The sequence below is a fragment of the Cyprinus carpio genome, chromosome A16 (assembly GCF_018340385.1).
Source record: "Cyprinus carpio isolate SPL01 chromosome A16, ASM1834038v1, whole genome shotgun sequence".
Lineage (NCBI taxonomy): Eukaryota > Metazoa > Chordata > Actinopteri > Cypriniformes > Cyprinidae > Cyprinus > Cyprinus carpio.
The window spans coordinates 2956313-2978492 of NC_056587.1; the positions used below are offsets into that span (position 1 = coordinate 2956313).

At 37.2% G+C, this 22180-nt stretch overlaps 2 protein-coding genes across 4 annotated transcripts in view; both read right to left on the reverse strand.

The window, feature by feature from the left end:
* The window catches only part of LOC109055143 (grainyhead-like protein 2 homolog), an 11908-nt gene extending 2494 nt beyond the window's left edge, over positions 1-9414 (reverse strand). The window contains exons 1-11 of the mRNA XM_042772026.1: positions 9135-9414; positions 8097-8283; positions 7231-7289; positions 6671-7016; positions 6518-6576; positions 6112-6268; positions 5906-6017; positions 3982-4076; positions 1012-1170; positions 620-707; positions 213-349 (exon numbers count right to left, since the gene is read on the reverse strand). Of these exons, the coding sequence (XP_042627960.1) occupies positions 213-349; positions 620-707; positions 1012-1170; positions 3982-4076; positions 5906-6017; positions 6112-6268; positions 6518-6576; positions 6671-7016; positions 7231-7289; positions 8097-8283; positions 9135-9151 (1416 nt within the window). The 5' untranslated portion in view covers positions 9152-9414. The remainder of the gene's footprint in view (positions 1-212; positions 350-619; positions 708-1011; positions 1171-3981; positions 4077-5905; positions 6018-6111; positions 6269-6517; positions 6577-6670; positions 7017-7230; positions 7290-8096; positions 8284-9134) is intronic.
* A 2523-nt stretch (positions 9415-11937) lies between these two features.
* LOC109073052 (neurocalcin-delta A) overlaps positions 11938-22180 on the reverse strand; it is a 60155-nt gene continuing 49912 nt past the window's right edge. For all 3 annotated transcript variants that reach the window (XM_042772029.1, XM_042772031.1, XM_042772030.1), the window contains 3 exons: positions 16975-17374; positions 15433-15538; positions 11938-14172 (listed from right to left, as the gene is read on the reverse strand). In XM_042772029.1, coding sequence (XP_042627963.1) covers positions 14075-14172; positions 15433-15538; positions 16975-17352 — 582 coding nt within the window. In that variant the 5' untranslated portion in view covers positions 17353-17374 and the 3' untranslated portion in view covers positions 11938-14074. The remainder of the gene's footprint in view (positions 14173-15432; positions 15539-16974; positions 17375-22180) is intronic.

Below are 22180 nucleotides of genomic sequence, written 5' to 3' on the forward strand. Positions count from 1 at the left end.
TAATGTTCGAAAGTATAAGCAGAACTTTTGATAATTCAGTTAAACAGAGATTACATCCATTTGAATAATTTAAGTAACTCACTATGATCTAGTCATTATTAAGATACTACGCCTCAGTAATTAGTTTTGATCACTGCACATCAATCCCCAACAATTCAGCACTGAAACAACTTCAGCATCACTCTGAGAACTGCATTCATCCTCCTCCTCACCTGACCGGCTCTCTGGAGGTTGTTCAAGTGGACATCGGGGATGAAGAGGACAGGCTGGGACTCCAGGTCTGTCAAAGTTTTGAAGAGTGTAATATCTGGCCTCTTTTGAGTTAAAGTGGCAAAACTTCCTCTCTTACCTAACAGAGTAAAAGAAAACCAATGACTCAAGTCAAAATCAGCAAGCTGATGCCGAACCCACATAGTCATGTTTCACAGACCACAAGCTCATAGTCATCACATATTTGGTCAAAACTTGCAATGCAAAACTGTTTTTAGTCATATTCTTATTCATCACAAAATGCCTACTGTACATGCATTTTATCCATAATTAGAGTAAAGTGATAGATACATCATCTAAGGATAATGGTGCTATATTATATAAATGAATGTATGGTCTCAACTCTCACCATCATGACCCTGGTTGCCAGCAGCCTGACCTTTGACCTTCTTCCGAAGCTGCTTTTTCTCCTCATCACGAATTTTTCGCTCAGCTCCCTGAACAGAAGAGATGTTTGTGTGATCACACTGGCTATTGTTGTACAATGAACATTAACTAAATAACACTACATACTAAGTTTAGTATATAAAGTAGTTAATTCCAGTGACAAACGAACTGCAATACAAAAACAATTACACTACATAAAGGTCACATCATTACAGCTCCTACAAGAAATGACGATGGTGTAAACAGATTTCCACTGAACAAATTTCCACTGTAAACTGTAACACTTGTGCAAATAAAATGATTCAGATCCTTGACTCAAATGACCCACAACAATGACACTGACGCAGCACCAACCTTGTCACAGAAGACCTTGATCTGTGAGCAGGCTCTGTGAATGGGTCTCTTACTCCTGTTGTTGTAACTGTAGGTGTCAATCTGGATCATAAGTGGAAGACCTTTGACTCCCTTTTGTGAGGAGAAATCTGTGCTCAGACAGTTCACCGTAATGAAAACCTGGGAAAAAAAAAAGACGGTTACACAAATCAGCTTGACAAAACATGCATTTCTGAGCCTGGAAAAGGTCAAGTATAGCCAGGCAATCATGTCTTATTATCTTATGACAAAAGAGCCAGGGGCGTTTTTTCCACAAAGCAGCTCAGCTATAAAGGGAATGTTTTCACTGTGTATAAATTTTACTGTGTATAAAAACTAGAAAAAAATTAAATTAAATTTCACAGTATAAGGAGCCATTTACACATAACCCGTTTAAATTTAAGAACAGGAAATAGTACTGTAAGGGTCCTTTACACAGAACATGTTTTTGGATTTAAAAACTTGAAAACAGTTCAGAAAGGGGCTGTTCACACACAACACGTTTTCTGAGTTTAAAAAACAGAAACCTGTACTGTAAGGGTTGTTTATACAGTAAGCATGTATAATATGCAATAAGGAAAAAAAAACTAGAAAAAAGGGCAGTAAGGGGCCATTCACACAGAACACTTTGTGCATTAAAAAATAACTAGAAAACAGCACAATAAGGGGCTTTTCACAGAGGATTTTTTTATGATTTATATGTAGAAAGCAGCGCATTAAGGGACCCGCAAGTTAAAGAAGTTTAACTAAAACAAAATATGTTTAGAGACTTTGCTCTTTCTCATTCCACTGCCCTGCATTCCTTGTTTTTGTGTACCTTTGTGTGTTTTTTTAAACTTCTTTTAATTGAAATGCTAGTCAAATACGTCCACCTTGCATGTTTACAAAAAAAAATAAAAAATTAAAAAGCAGCACTGTGAAAGAAAAAACATGTCCTGTGAAATTCAGCCCTAACCTTTTAAAGGGATACTCCATCTTTTATAAGCATCTTGCACTTTCAAAATGCTGTGATAAGTTGTTAAAGGGATACTCCACCCCAAAATAAAAATGTTGTCATTGATCACTTACCCACACGTCGTTCCAAACCCGTAAAAGCTCTGTTCGTCTTTGGAACGCAATTTAAGAAATTTAGGATGAAAACAGAGAGGCCTGTGACTGTCCCATAAACTGCCAAGTAAATAACAGTGTCAAGGTCCATAAAAGGTATGAAAGTCGTGGTCAGAATACTCCATCTGCCATCAGACGTGCAATCTGGGTTATATGAAGTGGAACGGGAACACTTTTTGTAAGCGAAGAAAACAAAAAAAAAACTTTATTCAATAATTTGTTTGTCAACAGTCTCCTCTGTGTCTCTCCATATTACTGTGTATGCTCTTCTGTATCATCCGTGCCACAAGGATGCGCTGTTTTCTTTCAAATCAAAGCTAAATACACATAGAAACAGTGCTTCCTTGTGACACGGATGATACAGAAGAGCATACGCATCATACAGTAATATGGAGAGACACAGAGGAGACTATTTACTTGGCAGTCTATGGGACAGTCTCAAGCCTCCCTGTTTTCATCCTAAATATCTTAAATTGCTTTCCGAAGACGAATGAAGCTTTTATGGGTTTGGAACGACGTGGGGGTAAGTGATCAATGACAAAAATTTTATTTTGGGGTGGAGTATCCCTTTAACAACTTATCACAGCATTTTGAAAGTGCAAGATGCTTTTAAAAGATGCAAAAATGTGCTGCAATGCTCCAATACTAGCATAAAGCTATAATAGCTATAATTGGATGGCCTCCCAGACTTGAGAAAAATGGTGAATAAAGCACAGCACATCACATCACATTTCCCCTATAAAAATCTTTATCACCACTATACCATCAATAACAAAAAAAACACCCATCCAGCTTCTGTGTAGGCAAAACCTTAAATCATTTGTGACCTTTAATAGTGAAAAGTACATCTTTTCACAAGCTTACGTTCACAATCTTCAAATCTCTAAATGGCAACTCTAAACAAAAACCACATAAGCACTCTATCATTGTGTGCCTGTCTGTGGTTTATTCAAATAGTAAGCAAAACTAAATTGATTTGAAATATCCCCAACTGTAACCTGTCTTATGCCAATATATCAAGAGACACTGGAAAAACGACTGTTGAAAGATGAAGGTAGCGAATCATTCAGCCCGAGGTGAAAATAGTTTCCCACTGACGGTCTCCCGTGCTTTCATGTCTGTGCCTGTAGCTGTTGTTTCATAGAGGAGCTTGTTGTTCGATGTTATGAGAACCACTTGCTTTCTCAGGGTCACGTGATCAATTCTGAGAAGAATCAGTTAGCAACTGCACACACGTACAAATCTTTCACAACAAAACTCTCTAGTGTGGGCTCTGGCTTTCTGTGTGCATGTGGGTGCATGTGAGGAAATGATGGTTGAACAAATACAAAGTAACGATGAAATCTTACAACATCCTTCACTATTATCAAACCATCATCAGTTGGCTCTTAAATTGAAGGCATGTAACTGTTTATATTTCTGCAACCCTTTAAAATTCCCATGAAACACTATATCTTTTATATACATTATCTCAAATAGAAAACAAACAATCAAATAAAATACAATTTCCAGAAGTAGGGGATTTGCTATTAAGTCTTCCACTTGCTATTACAATGACACATCAGGCTACTTCAAAAGTCTAGTTTTAAAGACAAATATTGACCATGAGCCCTGGGTGGACCTCCTCCCTTAAGTGTGCACTTAAAGTAAACTTGTTAAGTATACTGGAACTAAGAAGGAAAAACCCTCCTGACAGTGAATAGGATGCTGCAGGGAAGAGGAGGTGAAGGGAGCTGTGATGTCTCCTCAGGCTCAGTGGCTGTTATCAAACAACTTCAGCCTGACCTGCACACAACAAACTTAATATCCAGGGAAGAACTCTGAGAATCGAAGCTGACGTCTCACCTTTGCCTCCTCATTGATGTCCCAGGTGAAGGACACAGCATTGTAGGCGATTTCTTCGATGTTGCCAATGGTGCTGAAGCTCTCTTTGTAGTCAGCTGAAGGGTGAAACATGACATTAGTTATCTTTCGTAATTTTGTAAGCAATCGACAGTTTCGGGCATTACATATAATCTTTTCTTTAAGCCCTCAAAAGTTAGGTTTAAATGTCTGAGCCCAAGACCTTATTTAGACACACACACACACACACACAATAAAATTTAGCAAACTGAATAAAATAAATATTAGAATTAAATTATTAGTAAATAAAATAGAATAATAGATAATATTAGAATAAAATAGAATAGTAGATAAATATTTTTGTCTACATTAAAAAAACAATTTAAGATATTTTTTAGATACATAAAATAAACTGGAAAAACTACATTAAAATAAGCTGAAAACTTAAATAAGTTGATATGTAAAATTTGGGATGCAAGATTGTATTTAGATAAATAAAAATGTCTAATTAACATTTAGATATATTGAAAAAAAATGTAACTTTGAAATAAAAGAAAAATAAGTTGAATTAAAATGTTTCTAATTCAATTTAGATAAAATAATCTTCAACTTTATCTCATTGTGAATTGCATTTATTGTTTAAAATATATTTCATATTTATTTATTTTGAAGATTTAAAAAAAAAAAGATATGTAAAATGCATAAGAAATATTTAAGATTCTACATCAGGTATGTGACCCTTTGAAATCCTTTGTGAGTAAGTCCAGATTTAATTGCTTTCACTGAAGCACAAGACGCTGTTGTGTTTGATTCTCAGATCATGCTGGATAACACGATCATCAGGTTTTGCCAGCTCAAGGGCTGCTCTTGTTAATGCAAAGGCTGGACATACCAAATACTGAGACATTGTTAAATTCATGTCAATTTTCAAGTTCAACTTGTCACTCAAATTGTTATGCTGATAATATTAGTTGGAAAAAAAAAAAAAAAGCTAGATTTTTAATAAGACTTTACACTCCACTGTATATTCAAACAACATCAGGATAGAATAAATGTGGCAAAGAGACAATTTTCATGTTTTGCCCTGAGTAAATATGTATATAATATGCAAAGCTGCAAACAAATTTGAGCACTTCAGTTTCTATTCAGAGTCATTTAAAAATGTACAAAAAAAAAAAAAAAAAAACGCAAGACGCATTTTGACCTCAGACGCAGGCGTTCTGTTACACGCTTCACGTCTATGACATGGTACCTGCCTGCTGTGCAAATACAATGCTGTGCTTAAATATATGGCAGATGTTACTCAAGCCTTCCATTTACAAAAGAGCAGGACCCTTCCCAAGCCCCCTGCTTGTCTGAGGATTCAACCTCCCCCCAAAACGGTTAACGCTTCTATTCAAATCCTGATCTTCTGCCTCAGGCACTATGAAAAATCCCTGGATACTGTTATTTAAATCAGCAAAACATCAGGATCAGCAGATCGGGTTTCAGTCTTCCCAAATCATGCCCAAACCACGACAGGCTGCCAGCTGCCACAGAGAAGACCATCACAGTGCCCCTCAGGTGTCACAACCCCCCTTCCTTTAACCTGACCCCTCATTGTCCTTACGGTTCCCAACTGGGAGTTATGACGGAACACTTCGCCCTAAGCGTTGTACTAAAGTTGCAGACCCCTTTTTTAGGATACACCTCAAATAAAACAAATGAGGAACTGGGAAGAGAAAAGATGAACAAAAGGAAGGGACTACAGTTATCTGGTATCCAGGGATACAGACGCAGAGAACACTGACCAACAGAAAACTGCTTGGTCTGAAAGTGAATGTTTCAATGTGATTCACAGAATTGAAAATAGACTTCTTTGCCTGCAAAATGTTACAGAAATTCAGCTAACGTGCACCTTTAAGACATATGTAAAGCAGATTCCCACCTATGTCAAGGACTCTCTGTTTGACCGTGTGCTGGCGGGAGTGCCAGTATTTCCAGTGCTTTAACTGCTCATCTCGACATTTCTCCTGTCCAAACACCACCATCACTACACTCTGAGAGAGACAGCTGTGTTACAATGATTCTGGCCCTTAATATCAAGTACAGTACAGAATTAAGAGTGGTTGTCATGGTAACAGCAATACTCACCCGCACTTTACTGATGGGATGGCGAAGGCCCTTGTTGGCCCCGGTCTCACTGAGAGTGATGCCGTAGAACTGGCCCTTGTTCAAATAGATCATCGGCCCCTCGCCGGCCTTCTCGCGGACCGAACGGCTCGCTCCTATACTGTACTGGAACAAGTCTCTAGGAAAGGATAAGATAACTGTTGTTTGAATGGAAATCATAACAGAACGAAAAACACTTTGTTTTCAGCTTTCAAATTCAGCTTTTGCCATCACACACATAAATTACATTTTTAAAATATACTGACATAGAACTGTTATTTATTGTTTTTACTGTATTTTAAATTAAATAAATGCAGCTTTGGTGGGCATAAAGAAAAAAAATAAATCTTAAGTTTACCTAAACTTTTGAACTGTATGTTGTACTTACATCCCCGAATGCTTCTGGGAGAAATCTTCTGCCCCTAGTGTGGTGGGCAACCTGTACTTCTGAAAAACAGTGTATGACAGAAGTGTGAATCTACTGAAGAAACAGATTAATGAGTAGCTACCAGTAATTGTCATAAACTGATAGAAAGCTCACCATAGTCTCCTCAGCGTAGGAGTCCTCAAAGGTGCTATCTGGTGTACTGCACTGTTTATCCTTCATGTATCTGTCGTGGCTGAGGCTCGCTGGATCCTGTAAAGGCTGAAGGTAGGACATGCGCTGATACTGAACCCCCTGCTGCTGGTGATGGTTGGAGAATGCCTGAGCATAAACCTCAGCCTTCACAGTGGCCACAACACCCTCCTCAATCGGCACTGAACCAAACAGGTCTTGTTTGTTTTCTGCACTGTGCACATCAGTATTCAATGACAGGTTGACAGGAAGTGACTTCAGGACCTGGATACGATTCTCTGTGGACTCAAGGCCATCTTGACAGATCCGACTGAAAGAAAGTGGTTAGTCCAAATGGGTTAGTCCAAATTATTTCAATTGGAACATGGAGATTCATTAATTAATTCCCTGGAAATAATGTGTAACATTTAAACAGCAAATTGCTTTTAATTTGAAATTTAACAAAAAAAAAAGAAAAATGGAAAACAGATGCATTTTCACAAGTGATCTCAGACTTTTGGACCTCACTTGTGTGTTGGACTGACCTCTTTTCATGATCTTCTGGAGGTTTGGGTACTGGTAACAGCCTCTTCTCTTTAGGAACCTATAGGAAAGGAAATGGTATAACTTCCTGATGATATATTTTCATATACAGTCGTGGTCAGAAATGTTGGTACCCTTGGTAAATATGATCTAAAAAGGCTGTGAAAATAAATCTGCATTGTTAATCCTATTGATTTTTTATTTTAAAAATGTACAAAAATCTAACCTTTAATTGAAGAATATGAATTTAAAATGGGGGGGGGGGGATCTCATTATGAAATAAATGTTTTTCTCTAATACACATTGGCCAAAATTAACGGTACCCTTAGAAACTCTTATGAGTAAAATATCTCTGAAATATATTCCCATTCATATTTACAATTTTTAGTCCACCAGGGTGATTATGAATATGAAATTATCCAGCCATTGCTTCCCGTTCCACAGGAATATAAATATGAGGGGAAACAAGGGCCAAATTCCCTTAATCATCCAACACAATGAGTAAAACCAAAGAATATAGTTCTGTTGTGCAGAACAAGATTGTTGAGCTTCATAAAATAGAAAGTGGCTTTAAGAAAAGAAAATTCTCATTTCCACAATCAGGGCAATAAATTAAGAATTTCCAATCAACTAAAGATGTTATAAATCTTCCTGGAAAAGGACAGGTGTCAATGTCATCCTAATGCATGGTGAGGTGGAGAGTTTGAATAGCTAAAGGCTCTCCAAGGACCTTAGTTGCAGAATAGCAGAGATAACTAATAGCTATATAACTAATATTTACCAAGGGTACCAACAATTCTGACCACGACTGTATATTCACCAGGGTTACATTTGTTTTCTTCTAACTGTGTTACAGATGATCTCTGACCTTATAGTAATCATAAAGGATTCCCAGGGCAGCCACACTGTCCTCATCTCCATTAATGCTCATCATGGCCTTGGTGGCAGCAGTCAGTGGATTCTCCAAATAAGATTTCCATGCCTCATCTTCACTTGTGAAGGCACGGCGTGATGGAATAGTCATCTCATTAGGGACCACAACCACCAGACGCTTACTGAAAATATGAATCAAAGTTAATTAGGAAAAAACCATTCACATACACCACACACACACACACTATACATATAATTATATATATATATATATATATATATATATATATATGACAAGATAATAATAATATTGTAAATAATAATGTCAAAAAAATTAAATTAAATTAAAATTATACAACAGGCTTGATCCCAAACTCCCTGTTTACAAAGGGTTGGAGCATACAACTTAAATTTCCAGCACTATCCTTTTACATTTTCCACACAATTGCTTTTTTTCCATGGGACAATGGACTATATCCTGCTGGATATTGATACTACAGTGAGGAAGGGTTGCATGGGAGGGGCTGTACAAGGATGTTAGCCAATATAAGCCACCTGCCCAGGCCCACCGTTATAGACGAACTACAGCAAACAAACACAAACCAGAAGAGGAAAAGATAATGAAAATAATAATAATAAAAAAAATCAGTTTGTCACATTTGTTCTTTTTTGTTGCAATTATACAAATATACAGTGTAGAAACCCTTACACTGGTGATCATCTAAATAAATATTTTAGAAAAAAAAACAACAACTAATAAAACATTAATAATTATAGTAAAATATAGTGGAGTTCCACAAGGTTCTATTCTAGGACTTCTTCTATTTTCTTTTCATGCTACCTCTAGGTAGTTTAATAACGAACCATGGGATCAAAGCATGCTGAAACATATTTACTTTGCATTCTATCAAACAAAACAACCACCTGCGATGACGTCACATATAAAGATAAACGTCATGAAATTCAAACAACTTGTTGCTAAATAACTGACCGTTTGTTATAAACTGTAAAAGTGTTTACATTGGCGACTTACTTCTCCTCCTGAGCCATGTGCACTACACTGGGCTCCCACAGTGAAACTGGACTTTCAGGTCGGTGAAGATGCGGCAGGTGAGTCGCAGGGAACGGCTGAAAGAAAACTCGGACTACAGGTCAAACAACTTCTCGCATCCGACTCTCATTACAGCATCCTCTGTCTGTTCCGCACAAAGAAGAGCAACCAAACATTCAGTATACAGCGGAGAAAAACAGTACTAATTCTGGGAAGTCTCAAGATGACTATTCTTGTGAGCAAGCAAAGGTGCGCTCTCATTACCTGGAGGGACGAGCCAGCCAATCCCCGCACAGCTGCTTGGATTCGGCGACGGCGATTTGCTGTACAGCAAAAAGAAGGCGTGGCAGCCACCTGCGCGCTTATAATGTTAAAACATGCATCTGAAATAGAGAATCACATTCTGTTCGTGGGAGTTTTTCATTGATTGCGCAAAGAGGTACTCGAGAGGCGTGTTTTATTGGAAATGTTTAAATACTGGTTAATCTCTAAATAGCCTATATATTAATCTCAAAATCTTTTTTTAATAAAAGACGTTTTGTTTATAAAAATGATTGATTGGAAAAGCTCATACTGAGGAGCAAGATGTTTACGTCTGTGCATAACATTGCAGCTGGCAGAGCAGTTTACTATATCAACCAACTGAGTATAATAATGAAACATGACTTCTGTTTCCATTGAGTTTTTCTTGTTGGGAAAAGGAATGTTTGTTCACTTTAGACCTCTGTCTGAGCCTATCCAAATACAGGTATTGTTGACTAGCAGACTGCTATTTGTTTGTTAGGGCTGCAAATATAATGTCTGTTAGACTAACAGGTGTGGCTCTATTTTAAAAGCTTCAAATGTGCTCTTTCTTTTCTTGCATCTGGGACTTGGCTAGCCTAGAATGAGCTTCTGTACCAGTTGTGCTTTTAATGAGCAGAATAGTTTAAAAAATTAAAAAAAATAAAATAAAAAAGACAGCCATGGACAGACAAAAAATAAAAATAAAAAAATAAATACAAATAAAATAAATAAAACCATTTTTTTTTCCTATGAGAAACCTCAATTTCAGTGAGTACTAATGTGTAATTGTGTGGTCAAGTGAAATCTACTAAATAGACCTGCAGTTATCAGTCATGGGAACAGAAACTGACACCAAAGTGCAGAAAAATATATAATTTGCTCCAACATAAAGACATACATTTTTAATTTATTTTTAAAAAAATCCATTCAGTTCTTACTTGATCCGCATCTTTATCAGACTTCATGGGACATTTCACAAGAGGTGTGGCATGCCTGAGTACTCAAAAGAAAAATAACCTGTTTTGACCTGGAGAAGGGCTTCAGCTTCTACCCGTCTGACAGGTAACGATTCTGCATTGTTAGCAAAATGTGACAGTAGTTTATACATACACATACTGAATTGACATATTTTACCAGTCCAATAAAGGCTCAGACCTCTGGAGAAGTTTTCCTCTCATAATTTAAGTATGCTCATGTTGGGAGTCTATTCATTTTTATGCAATTCAAATAAAGAAAATATTTCTCATGCACCACCTTTTAAAATAGTTTATGTTTGTGAATACTCAGTCACTTGCATCTATAACATATTAAATGCAATCTGATGGGAAAATATCAGCAAGCAATTCTGGACTAATCCCGCTGACTCAGATGATTCACATGATGTCATCTCTTGCCTGAGCATGAGAACAAGGCCCGCCCCAATCTACTGTTACAGAAACCAGAAAACTTCAACAGTGAACATTTTAAAAGGGTATCAGTCTCTATTCATCTATTACACCACTCCCTTCAATTAAATAAATAAGCGACAAAGGTCTAGTTAATTTTTTTAATTAGACCTTTTTATAAGTTTGTTTGTTTGTTTACACACAAATTTAATATTGTATTTTTTAAAGGAAAATGGGGACCAGCAACTGAAAAATTCCTTTAAATGCTGTAATTACACAATGGTTATACTTTTAAGGAATGCTTCTCATGTGTTGGGTAGGAGTGGAAACTTCAGATTTGTTTCACCACCTATCTAATCTCACAGCACCACAAAGACAGTGATATAGAGTTGCCCGCTGTACCACCGAGAGTATCAGATGTGTGACTTCCTCATTGAAGCAGTAGCCCCTCACTGCAGAACACAAGATCCAGGCGGCATGGTTGGATCCCCATCTAGGGGGTGGAGATTGGTAGGTTTAGGGGTGGAGATGGGTAGGTTTGGGGGTGGCGGTGGGTGGGTTTAGGGATCAGAGAGTGGAGATGGGTAGGTTTAGTTATATGTAAGGTGGGAGGAGTTGGATCTGGATCCAACCACGCCCCCTGGATCTTGTGTTCTGCAGTGAGGACCATCTCCAATGAAGCCCCTGGGCTGGACAAGACCTTCAAAGAACACTCACAACATTGGGAAGAATAAAACACTTTCAAAGTGATGGGAATTATAAATTAATATTACTTTAGGATGTGTACTTTCAAGAAACATTTATTGGGAATAAACATAACCCCAATATCCAGGGAAATAAATATTTTAGAATACATAACTATTCAAAAGTCAGAATCTCTGAAGTCTTAACTTGCTTTTTATTCATTCAGATTTTATGCTTGATCTCGAGCATGTAAACAATTAATTCACCTCAAATAATTCATCATACATAAACGTTAGCTGACATCTTGTGGACACAGTAGGTACTACTACTACTACATTTCAACCCATTTTAAGTGAGTTTCTATTAGTGGCTGCCATTGTGAAAAAAAAAAAAAAAAAAGGGGTTGACTCAAAGTAAATGACAACAACACGCACTGTTCCCTCCAGATTTAATTTCTGCTCAACATGATAACCAAAACAAATCTCTATGTCTTAAATCTACAGTCACAAAATACAGATTACCATACAAAAATCTACAAAATGCACCAATTACAAACAATTTGTTTGACAAATTGTACAGTATAAATTTTCACAATACTGCTTTCATATTTTTGGCACCTGACTTCATGATATAATTGTCATACAGAAATGTCAGATGTTTAAAAAGAAAACAAAACGGGGGAAAAAAAAACCTACGTAAAATATGCATAAACCATGAAATAACAGAACAATTTTGATCTGCCTCTTTCTATATTTTTACAAAAACAGCAGTTGTTCAACGAGTAAGATAAAAACTAAAATAAAAACATTCAAATACGTTCATTAACAGTATAGCAGAACCGAATGCACTGTGGTGAGGCATTTGGCATTAACAGGGACATTCAAGAACACTGAACATCAGTAGAAGCAGTTGGCACGTTTGATAAAAGCAGGGCAGAGGGTGATATGGGAACTACTAGGAGCACCGAAATAAATGCTCTCTACATATTATTGAATTCAATTTGTGCCGCAAGTGAAATGGATACACGTATGAATACAACATGAATGCAAGTGGCATTTGAAAAGCAATGAAAAGGTCCTATTTCCACGTACACGCTTGATGTTATTTTGAAATGAGCTTGTATGACAAATTAATATATTAAGCAAAAGTCTGTCAACATAATTACATCTGTTAAAGGAGTGAACGGGAAGAGCATAGAGCTAAACTCACCAACAAATGGATAATTTTCATTTCGGGTTCAAGCTGATTTACTGCAATTGAAGCTTGATTAAAAAAAAAATATATATATATATCACTCACACACACACAAACACTTGAGAGTGCGTTTAAGGCAATTCAGTAACTTGATGATGCTCGTGTGTACAATCCAGGGTTAAAGACTGCCTGTATAGCAGATTAAAGTGATTCTAAAATTATATTAGCTTTAAATGAATAAAGCTTTAGTACTTCTTCAATAAAACGTTCTGCAATAATGCAAACAATGCAACACAACATCTAGAACCTGGGTGAGCAAACAGGGCTGTGACTGCTATTAACCAAACACATACACACAACACATGCATACAAATTACACAAATACTCTCCTGTCCACAAATGCAGATAAACTTGTTTACATGCTTTTGCTAAAAATAAAACCGATTGCTGCATCCTAAGATGGAACTCAGAGTACAGTTTTGCATGCGTGTCTGATATTTCAGATTTATATACAAGCCTACAGTTACTACAGTACAAACATTAGAAAACTGGAAAAAGAGAACACAGTTCATTTCATATCTTTTGAATGGTAGACAATCTGATTAAAACCAAACTAATCCACACAAAACTGGATGTGCGCTTCCAGCACTAAGTAATAAGGCTCTTTAGATTGTAAGCACAACGTGGGGAATCATACAACTCGAAAATCTGCATGCCTGATTTATTGGTCCCACTGAATAATAATACTGTGATCTGCCAATAATAAAGCTGGCCAAACTATGAATTGAGAGAAACTACATAGTCTAAAAGTTAAAAAATAACCCAAATATTCAAATCACTAAGGCTGAGGTGTTTACACACTATTGTCACCTGTTTGATCTAGGATTCAGGCATTAGATATTAAAAAAAAATTAAAAATAATAAGGACAAAACTATGTTTTATTGAGTGCATAAACTATTCCACCACATCTTATATTCCAGTCTTGGTCAAGCTTAAACTGCCTCAGCTAATACCCAGAGAATTTTTTTTTTTTTTTTTAACCATGACATGAAACCTCTTTTCTAATCAGGAAGTGATTCGAGCTCAGATAAATACTCTAGTAACCCTAATTCACTCCATCACAGGCCTCTTACAGACCCGGTGTGGCTCCCTACAGAGATAACACAGCCAATAACTCTGTGTGCGCATGTGTGTGTTTCTATATCTGGCCAAGCTCAGTCTGATGAGACCCAGATGCCCTACTCTTGGAAAAAAAAAAAAAATAATAATAACCTGACCCTCCATCATTTCCCTGCGTGTGGAAGGAGCGACTATATCAAAAACTGAATTAAAACCCATAAATAAATAAAAGGTTGAAGCATGAGACGCTGATCTCAGAACTGTCCTGCACTGCTGGGGTCACACTGTAGCAGACGCACAATGGATGGGTCGCTCTTTGCCCCTTTGATGAACTCCTCCAGAGACAGTTTTCCTAGAATAAAACAAGAGAGGACACAGGCTCTTAGAAAATCATATTATTTACAATAGAAAAATGATGGCTAGTTTTCTGATATCCGGCTCATTGTTTTAGAATCTGAATCAACCTGTTCAAATGTGAGCAGAAAAAACATGTTATGGAAACAATGATTTTAGTGTTTCTATTAAATCTAATAAGACTTCAGGTCTTCGGGTTAAAAAAGGGCAGGATATAATCTAACAGAAGCTAAACTAAATTGTGCGTGTTTATTTTCCCTATTTTTACCAAGGTTTATTCTCCATTTCTGTCACTGATGGAGATTTTTTTTTAATTTTTGGTATAGGACTGAATTTTAATATAGGGACATCCCTAAAAAAAGTAACTGAAGAACCACAAAAGTGCACAGTACTGTATTAGTCAGCAGGTGGCACTGCCGTCTCCTTGCATTTAAAAGTGAGAGGTGGTGAAGGAATGCTAAGAAACGTTTGATATTCAGTTCAGTGTACAGGCACAAGAACAGGTCCTCTCAGTCATAGATGTGACTAACATTAGCATTCAACACACACCTTATTATAGTCCATGCTTAGACTGCATGGTATAATTTGATCAAATCCTGTGCATTTGTAGCAGTTTTTGTACTTCAATTTCTTCACTGTGAGCAATAAAGTATCTGTTTGAGAACACACTTAAGCTGCATCTGATCCTTCAAATACACAATCGTGCACAGTCTCCATCCCTTGTGACTCTAGTCACGAGAGAGCAGGAAATGCAAAAGTTCATCTGACCATAGAATCAAACAATCTTTTCTGTTTACTCCATCTGTTTGGTTTTTGATCATCAATTGCATGCACACTCATTCACACAGAAGTAGACAGTCCTAAGCCTTGTTTAACTGCTAATGGGGCTCTCAATAAATGCATGATGCATTTAAATAGGTTGTCTTAGAGAGCACAGACAAGCACAGACTTTAAAAAGAATGCACACAGCCAGAAAACAGCTTTTTTGGTAATAAATGTAAGTAAAATGGTAAAAATGTTTAATAGTAAAATTTAATATTTAACATACTGATTGATGCAAAATGATTTTTGTCTTTTATTGACATCTTTCCATGATTGAAACCATGATTGAGTGATAACATGAGACACTGTGCCATCAGAGAAGCGCTAATTAAACTTCAATGTGTCAATGATTTCGGCCCTTAAAGACCATCATGTCTCATTGTTCATACACCACTGCTAAAGAAGTTTCATGTTAAAGGGAGAAAAAAGGCTTTACCATCTCGGTTGGTGTCCATTTGTCTGAAGATCTTTTCTGTTCTCTTCTCAGGTGTGGACTCATCCTCCGGCATCTTCATTACTGATGACACCATCTTATAAATCGCCTGAGGAAGACAATACACAAAAGATTCCTGCCATTAAAACCTGTCCTCACAATTTTTGCTGATTACATTATCGGGCTGGTGTGAAGGAAATTTGAAATATAAATCAATTAATCATAAAACTAGTTGATAACAAATGTGTAACACTTTTCCTTGCAGGCCTAACTTTTGAGTACGTGTTAGGGAACAGAAAAGGTTCTAGTCTTAAATAGCATTGTAATAATGGAACATGACATCTGTTTGAGACTACTAATGATGATACATGATTTAAGGAATAAGCTGAAGATAATCACTAACCAAGTAGAAGGGGTCTTTGATTTTTCACATAAAGAGAACCAATCAATCGGGTTTTCCAGTGCAGTCAGAGCTATCACGGTTTGCGGTCAGAAAAGTCACCTGGGGATTATTTCGGTGTCGGGAGACACAATTTAGCTTAATTCAGGTAAGAGAATTTCTACCACACTGGGTAATAGATGCTTGTGTTAAATTTGCAAAAATAGCTTTTGTTAGTCTTGGACAGGCTGATTCTTAAAAAATACACATAAATCAATTTTTATGTTTAATCTTTTGTGTGCCATTTAGCAAAAGTGTGTTGAATTAACTGCATTAAATTAGAGTTTTAGAATTTAGAATTTGTTGTGAAGAATTTAAGAAAAAACTGTAAAGAATACTTGAAAAATATAAGTATGATGAAGCAAAACGAATTATTCTTTTGTGGTGCAGCCAATGAAAATCATGTAAAGTGCAGCTCTCCTGTGGAGAGTTACTAAGTCTTCCCTTTACAGATGGGCTCCATTACAGACCTGCAGCCAGTGATGGATTATTTACCTCGGAGGGGAGGAGGTAAATAATCCATCACAATGAAACAATCAAGACATGAGAGGCGATGGTCTCATTCTTTCTGCCCACCAAAACAGAGCTTAATTACATTTTTATACTTTGTTATATGAAATGCATCAACTAAACTGCATTTTTGGGTATAGCATTTTCCTTGTTTTCTATATTACCCCTAAAATTTCACAGTGCAAATGTAATATATATGTGACATATTTGATAGGTTCTCAAGATCTGATGCTAAAATTACTCTGATCAGCAAGAAAGCTGCAAAGATAAATCAGGCCAATTGCAATGACAGCAAACATAAATAACCATGTGTTGGAGTGCTCGTTGATGAAAAACTGTTTTAGAGACAGAAATAAGACTTGGGCTCTCTTTACAGTATGGAGCTTCCTGGCAGTTTAACACCACAGCTATCCTTGCTGTTAACGCAAGTGAGAAATAACAACATATGCAATGTGAAAATTAGGTAGCAGGACTAAGCTGGGTTCTCTTTTGTGTCTGCTTAAGTGATATTTGATTCTATTTCAGACTTCAGCAGTCATGGTGATGATTAGAAAAGGATTTCATGATTCATAAAAGCTTTAGGTAGCGTGACATACCTGCACAATCTCAAGCATCTCTGCTTTGCTGATGTATCCATTTCCATCCAAATCATACATGCTAAACGCCCACTTGAGCTTCTGTTCCAGCTTCCCTCGTGATGTGACGCTCAATGCAATTATGAACTCCCGAAAGTCTATTGTGCCGTCGCCGTTTGCGTCAAAAGTACGGAACACATGCTCTGCAAACTTTGAGGCATCTCCATAAGGGAAGAAGTTTCCGTAGATTTTCTTAAACTCCTCCATGGAGAGGTTGCCACTGGGACAGTCCCGTAGAAAGCCCTTGTACCATTCCTGGATTTCATGCTCTGTAAAGTCTGTGCTTTCCAGCAGGTCCTGCATCACCTCAGGGCGGAGCTTGCTGTTCTGCTTCCCCATGGTTTCGTTTCACTAGACAGCACTGGAAAAAGAAGGGGAAAAGAGAAAATGAGTATGTATGGTAAGTTTGGTAGATTCAAGTCATAATGGTATATATGCTGCCATGATCCTTATATAAATTGCCCATCCAATTTACTATAATTTGTGGCACAGTTAAGAACGAAATAACAGCAGTATTTTGAAGTGCTGTCATCTACCTTTGAATCTTGTTCATACAATACCATAAGATATATCCATGAAGACTGAAGATTTTTGAGCTGTAGCTATCCATGTGTTTGTCCATCTAGAGTTACAAACAATGGCTCTGCTTGCAGATTTATTCCAAACAGAGACATGCCCTTGCCAATCAAATACTCGATAGGAGGGAAAGACGTAGCTAATAAGAGAACCAAATAACCAGCTCTGAAAGTGAAAAATTCTAGTCCTAAGCTGGGAAAACCAATAAAGCGACAGATGAAATAAAGCCATATACTGTAGTAACACCATGATGTAATTTTCAATGAGAGCTGGTGATTTACAGTAACATGAGAGTTTAGTGACTAAGTGTTACGTGTGTCCAGTCATGCAACCTGAGAAGTTTAACTTAACTTCAACTATGTCAAGGAGTATCAATGTAATGCAGCGACTACTGATAATAAGAGATACTGTAGTGTTATGAAGGCAACACGAAAGAGAAATTGATATAACTGTTACAAGTGATTTCACTAGTAGCATGGTTCATCTCTGCCAACATGCAGTGATACTTTTAAATTTGTAAGCATACTAGGCGAGATTGATTCATGCGCTAAATTGCTCTTTTAACGCAATAGAACAAATGAATTGTTAACGGACAATAAAATAAATGCCATTTCTGGTCATTTCAGATTTTTCAAAAGCTGTAAAGCCCACCAGTAACATGAGGGCACTGAGCAGCAGGAACACCCACAGTGACCAATAATACAGTGGCTGAGTGACCTGCAGCGGTAAAATCACTGTATGTTTGAATGGAACATTCACAGTCTGATTTGCCACAATACCCATTTAAGCCAGTCACAAAAACAGTTACATTATCAAGCCATGAAATCCACTGGCTTCAAATGTTTTAATTCACAGAAATGTGTTCTGACAGTGCGGTAGTTATGTCTCTTATGTCCTCATTAGAAGTACACAACAAAATCTTAGCAACAATCCAAAACTACATTAACTTTTGAAAATGAAAACTTTTCAAAACATTGTATCCAACAACAGAATTAAAAAAATCCACAGAGAACATGCATAAAACAAAACTATAAAGCCACACACACATTCTTTGCTCAATAATTCATTTCGCATAGCAGCTTCATCATCATCTAAAGACTGTGATGTAAGGCTGCAGAGCGATACCAGAAGGCATACTACATGGGAACATGATGCGATTTTACAAGACAAGATGCCTTTTATCATGCAAACAAAGATACTAAAAGATGCTCCCTTTCTGCAGAATACCCCTAAAAATACTGTTCATTAAAAAAAATCATCAACACCAGGACACTTTCCCATCTAGACTAGAACTAAACATTAAGCCTTTGGAAGCAGTTGAGTACCAATTTCAATATTACATAAGATAAATCATAAAAGACGTCCACCTCCATATCTCAAAGGACTTGAGGCTTTTCCTTTGAAAAAAAAAAAAAAAAAAAGGTGCAACAGCTAACTACTAACACATGTCAGGATTTCATAGGAGTAAATGAGCCAGAATAGAAATGAAAACATGTCAAAACAAAACCAACAAAAACATTCTGATAAATCTAAAGATGACAAAACATGTCTAGACATAAGTGCCTAGCAATCAATAAAAATGGCAAAACAAAAATGAAAAATGTGTCCATGTGATAGGTCATTAACTGTCCCCAGCTGCAGAGCTTCCATTCGGGCCGGAAGGTCTGGACAGGATCAGCTGTTACATGACATCTGATGTGTCTATATGCAGGAAGTGACTCCCGTTTCTCAGATGGGTCATGGATCTTTGTACTAATCAGACAACTGTCTTACTAAAGTTCTAGGCAAACATTTAGACGCATGCACACACACACACACCAATATTGTCACAGCATAAAATGTAAAGAGTTTTAAATGAGCCGAATGAATCATGTGCATTAGAGCTGCGGGGTGAAGGTTAGGGCTGAAGAGGAGATAGTACTCACTGTTTAATTAGAACTGGAGTGTAGCTCTTCAAACTCAAAGGAAAAACAGAAAAACAAACAAAACAGAAACCGGGTATGCTGTTCTGTGTCAGCTGCGCCACACTGAGTTTTCTAAAACAATGCGTGCCGCAGCTGACACAGAACAGCATACACTGTTTGCATTCAGTGGATACTCTCAGAAATGGCACAAGGTGATACAGTGGAGACGAATCGTTGAATAAAGTTGTTATTTTTGTTTTCTTTGCATACAAAAAGTATTCTCGTAGCTTCGTAAAATTAAGGTTTAACCCCTGATGTCACAGGGATTACTTTACCGATGTCCTTGCTACGTTTCTGGACCTTGATCGTGCTAGGACCCTTGATGTCTATGGGACATTTTAGAACGGTGTGTGTGTGTGTATATGTATGTATGTATGTGTATGTATGTATGTATATATATATATATATATATATATATATATATATATATATATATATATATATATATATATATATATATATATATATATAAAATTATAAATTTCAGAGTATTGAGTTACTTCTAGAACCAGAAATAAATGCCAGGTACTGCCATTTATGACTGGGAACAAAAGGATGCTTTGTAAAATACATTACTAACCCCTTTAGGCAAAACCCAGACACACATTTTCATTTGACATACAATATTTGAACTTCATGCTATTTAAACATTGAACAAGATTAAAAGCAAACGGAAGGACTGGAAGCAGATGAGGACAGAATCAGAATAACCAATTTGTTCTTTGACTACATATAACAGCAGACAAGAACTAAATCCCGTATTGGCCCAGGAAACTGGCCATTCAGTCTAATGATAGAGGCCATTAGCAGTAAACACAGAACAACTAAAGGGCTTCTTCTTTGGACTCTGTGTTCTGAATTCTTTCATGTGACAAGACTGAAAAAAATCTCTGCAACTGAATATTTATAGTGTCATATGTGTTTATCTTTAACTGCAAATTGACAAGGAAAGCAGTTGCTGAGGTCACACTGGATTAGCTATGAACTACATTTACAACATTCTTTTTATATGTCATGTGCTGAGAAATAGTTTTCAGCTAAGAGGTGTCATGGCTGACAGGCATGTATTAAGTATCCAGCATTAACCCTCCTGATTAAACTGAACATCAATTTAAACACAGAGGACAGACTGGGGCTTAATTACAACGCAGTTAGCAATGCTGTCTTCATGTACAATAATGAATCTCTGTGACCTCTTGCCATGTTGCTATGGAAACAGACACTCATGCAGCATTGGTTGGCAGAGAGAACACAATAAATCAATGAGACTACAGATGTTTGCATCTCTAGACGGAACACTGCTGCTCTAAACGGATTTCCTTAAAATATCTGGATTTCAGCCATTTGGAGAGATGAGACTAATTGCACAGTGACCGTGTTGCACAGGGAAACTATTGAATTTCTGGTCGTTCCAACCTATAATTCACTCTGCTTGTGATCTAGTGCAAGCAAACATAATCTACAAATCATTAGCCAGTAAAATGTTTGGGAAAAAGACATCTCCAGCAGCTTGTTGCTTAGCCTTAATCACACCTCAACCTTTCACTTACACAGTAGAGCAGAAACAGATTTTAGCTGACAAGAATTAGCCAAGAAAAGGCAAACTTAAGTCGGCTGCCTCCCACCTTATTATCATCATCACCCCATCCCTTCATTGCCGCCTTTCGCCAGCTTCCCGAAAGGAGTGGGCCCCACACAGAGTACCATATAATAACCATCAGCACCGTGAGCCAAGGAGGATGAAGCCGCTCAGAAGAAGCTGCCGCCCCTCACTACCGCTGTTAAAATGCTGAGCGTGCCTCTCCTCAAGAGAACAGTCTCTTCCCCCGTTCATGCAAGCTGGTGTCCTCATGGGTCCAGGAAGGTCCAATTTCAAAAACCCCATAGCACGACGAGGACACCAGATCCCCTGTTTATTTTGAACACTCTTTCCCTTTGGACACTTTTACCCCTTTTTTTAACTTTATGTAGATTTGCTGTTAATAAAAGCCTCTTTGAGGCCTGGTGCCACACCCACTGTACAAACACACACACACACACACACACACACACACACACACACACACACACACACACACACACACAACTAAAATAACCCTGCAGGGCACTGAGGGGGAACAACATCCTCTTTTCCCTTCTTGAAACTGTATACTGGCTACAATCATTCATATCGGCAGCATGAAAGCAGAGCTTCAAAAAATAAGGCCCTTGATCTGGGAGGTAATTTGCTTATTAGAGACAAAATAATCTAATTAAGCTCTTGCTGAACATTGTCTAAGAGGCTGATCTTTGATGTCCACACTGTTTGCTGCTTTGGCCAGTGAATCCATGGCAAAAAAAACCCAAAAAACAACGAAACTTTTTTTTGCAAAAACCCAAACAAATATTTCAGCATAACAAGAAACCTTGACATTTATATGATATTTCCAATCTTGATACTTTCTGAATTACCATGACCGTGGGGACCTTGAGATATGGAGAACTAGAAAATTTTGTCTCAATTGTTGATGACATGGACAGAACTTAAAAACAGTGCTGTTTGATTTGTGTGATCAGAAGGAAACTGAAAAACACCAGAGGTTAAAGAGGAAACCATTCTCTCTTGAAAGGAAACAATTTCTTGTTCA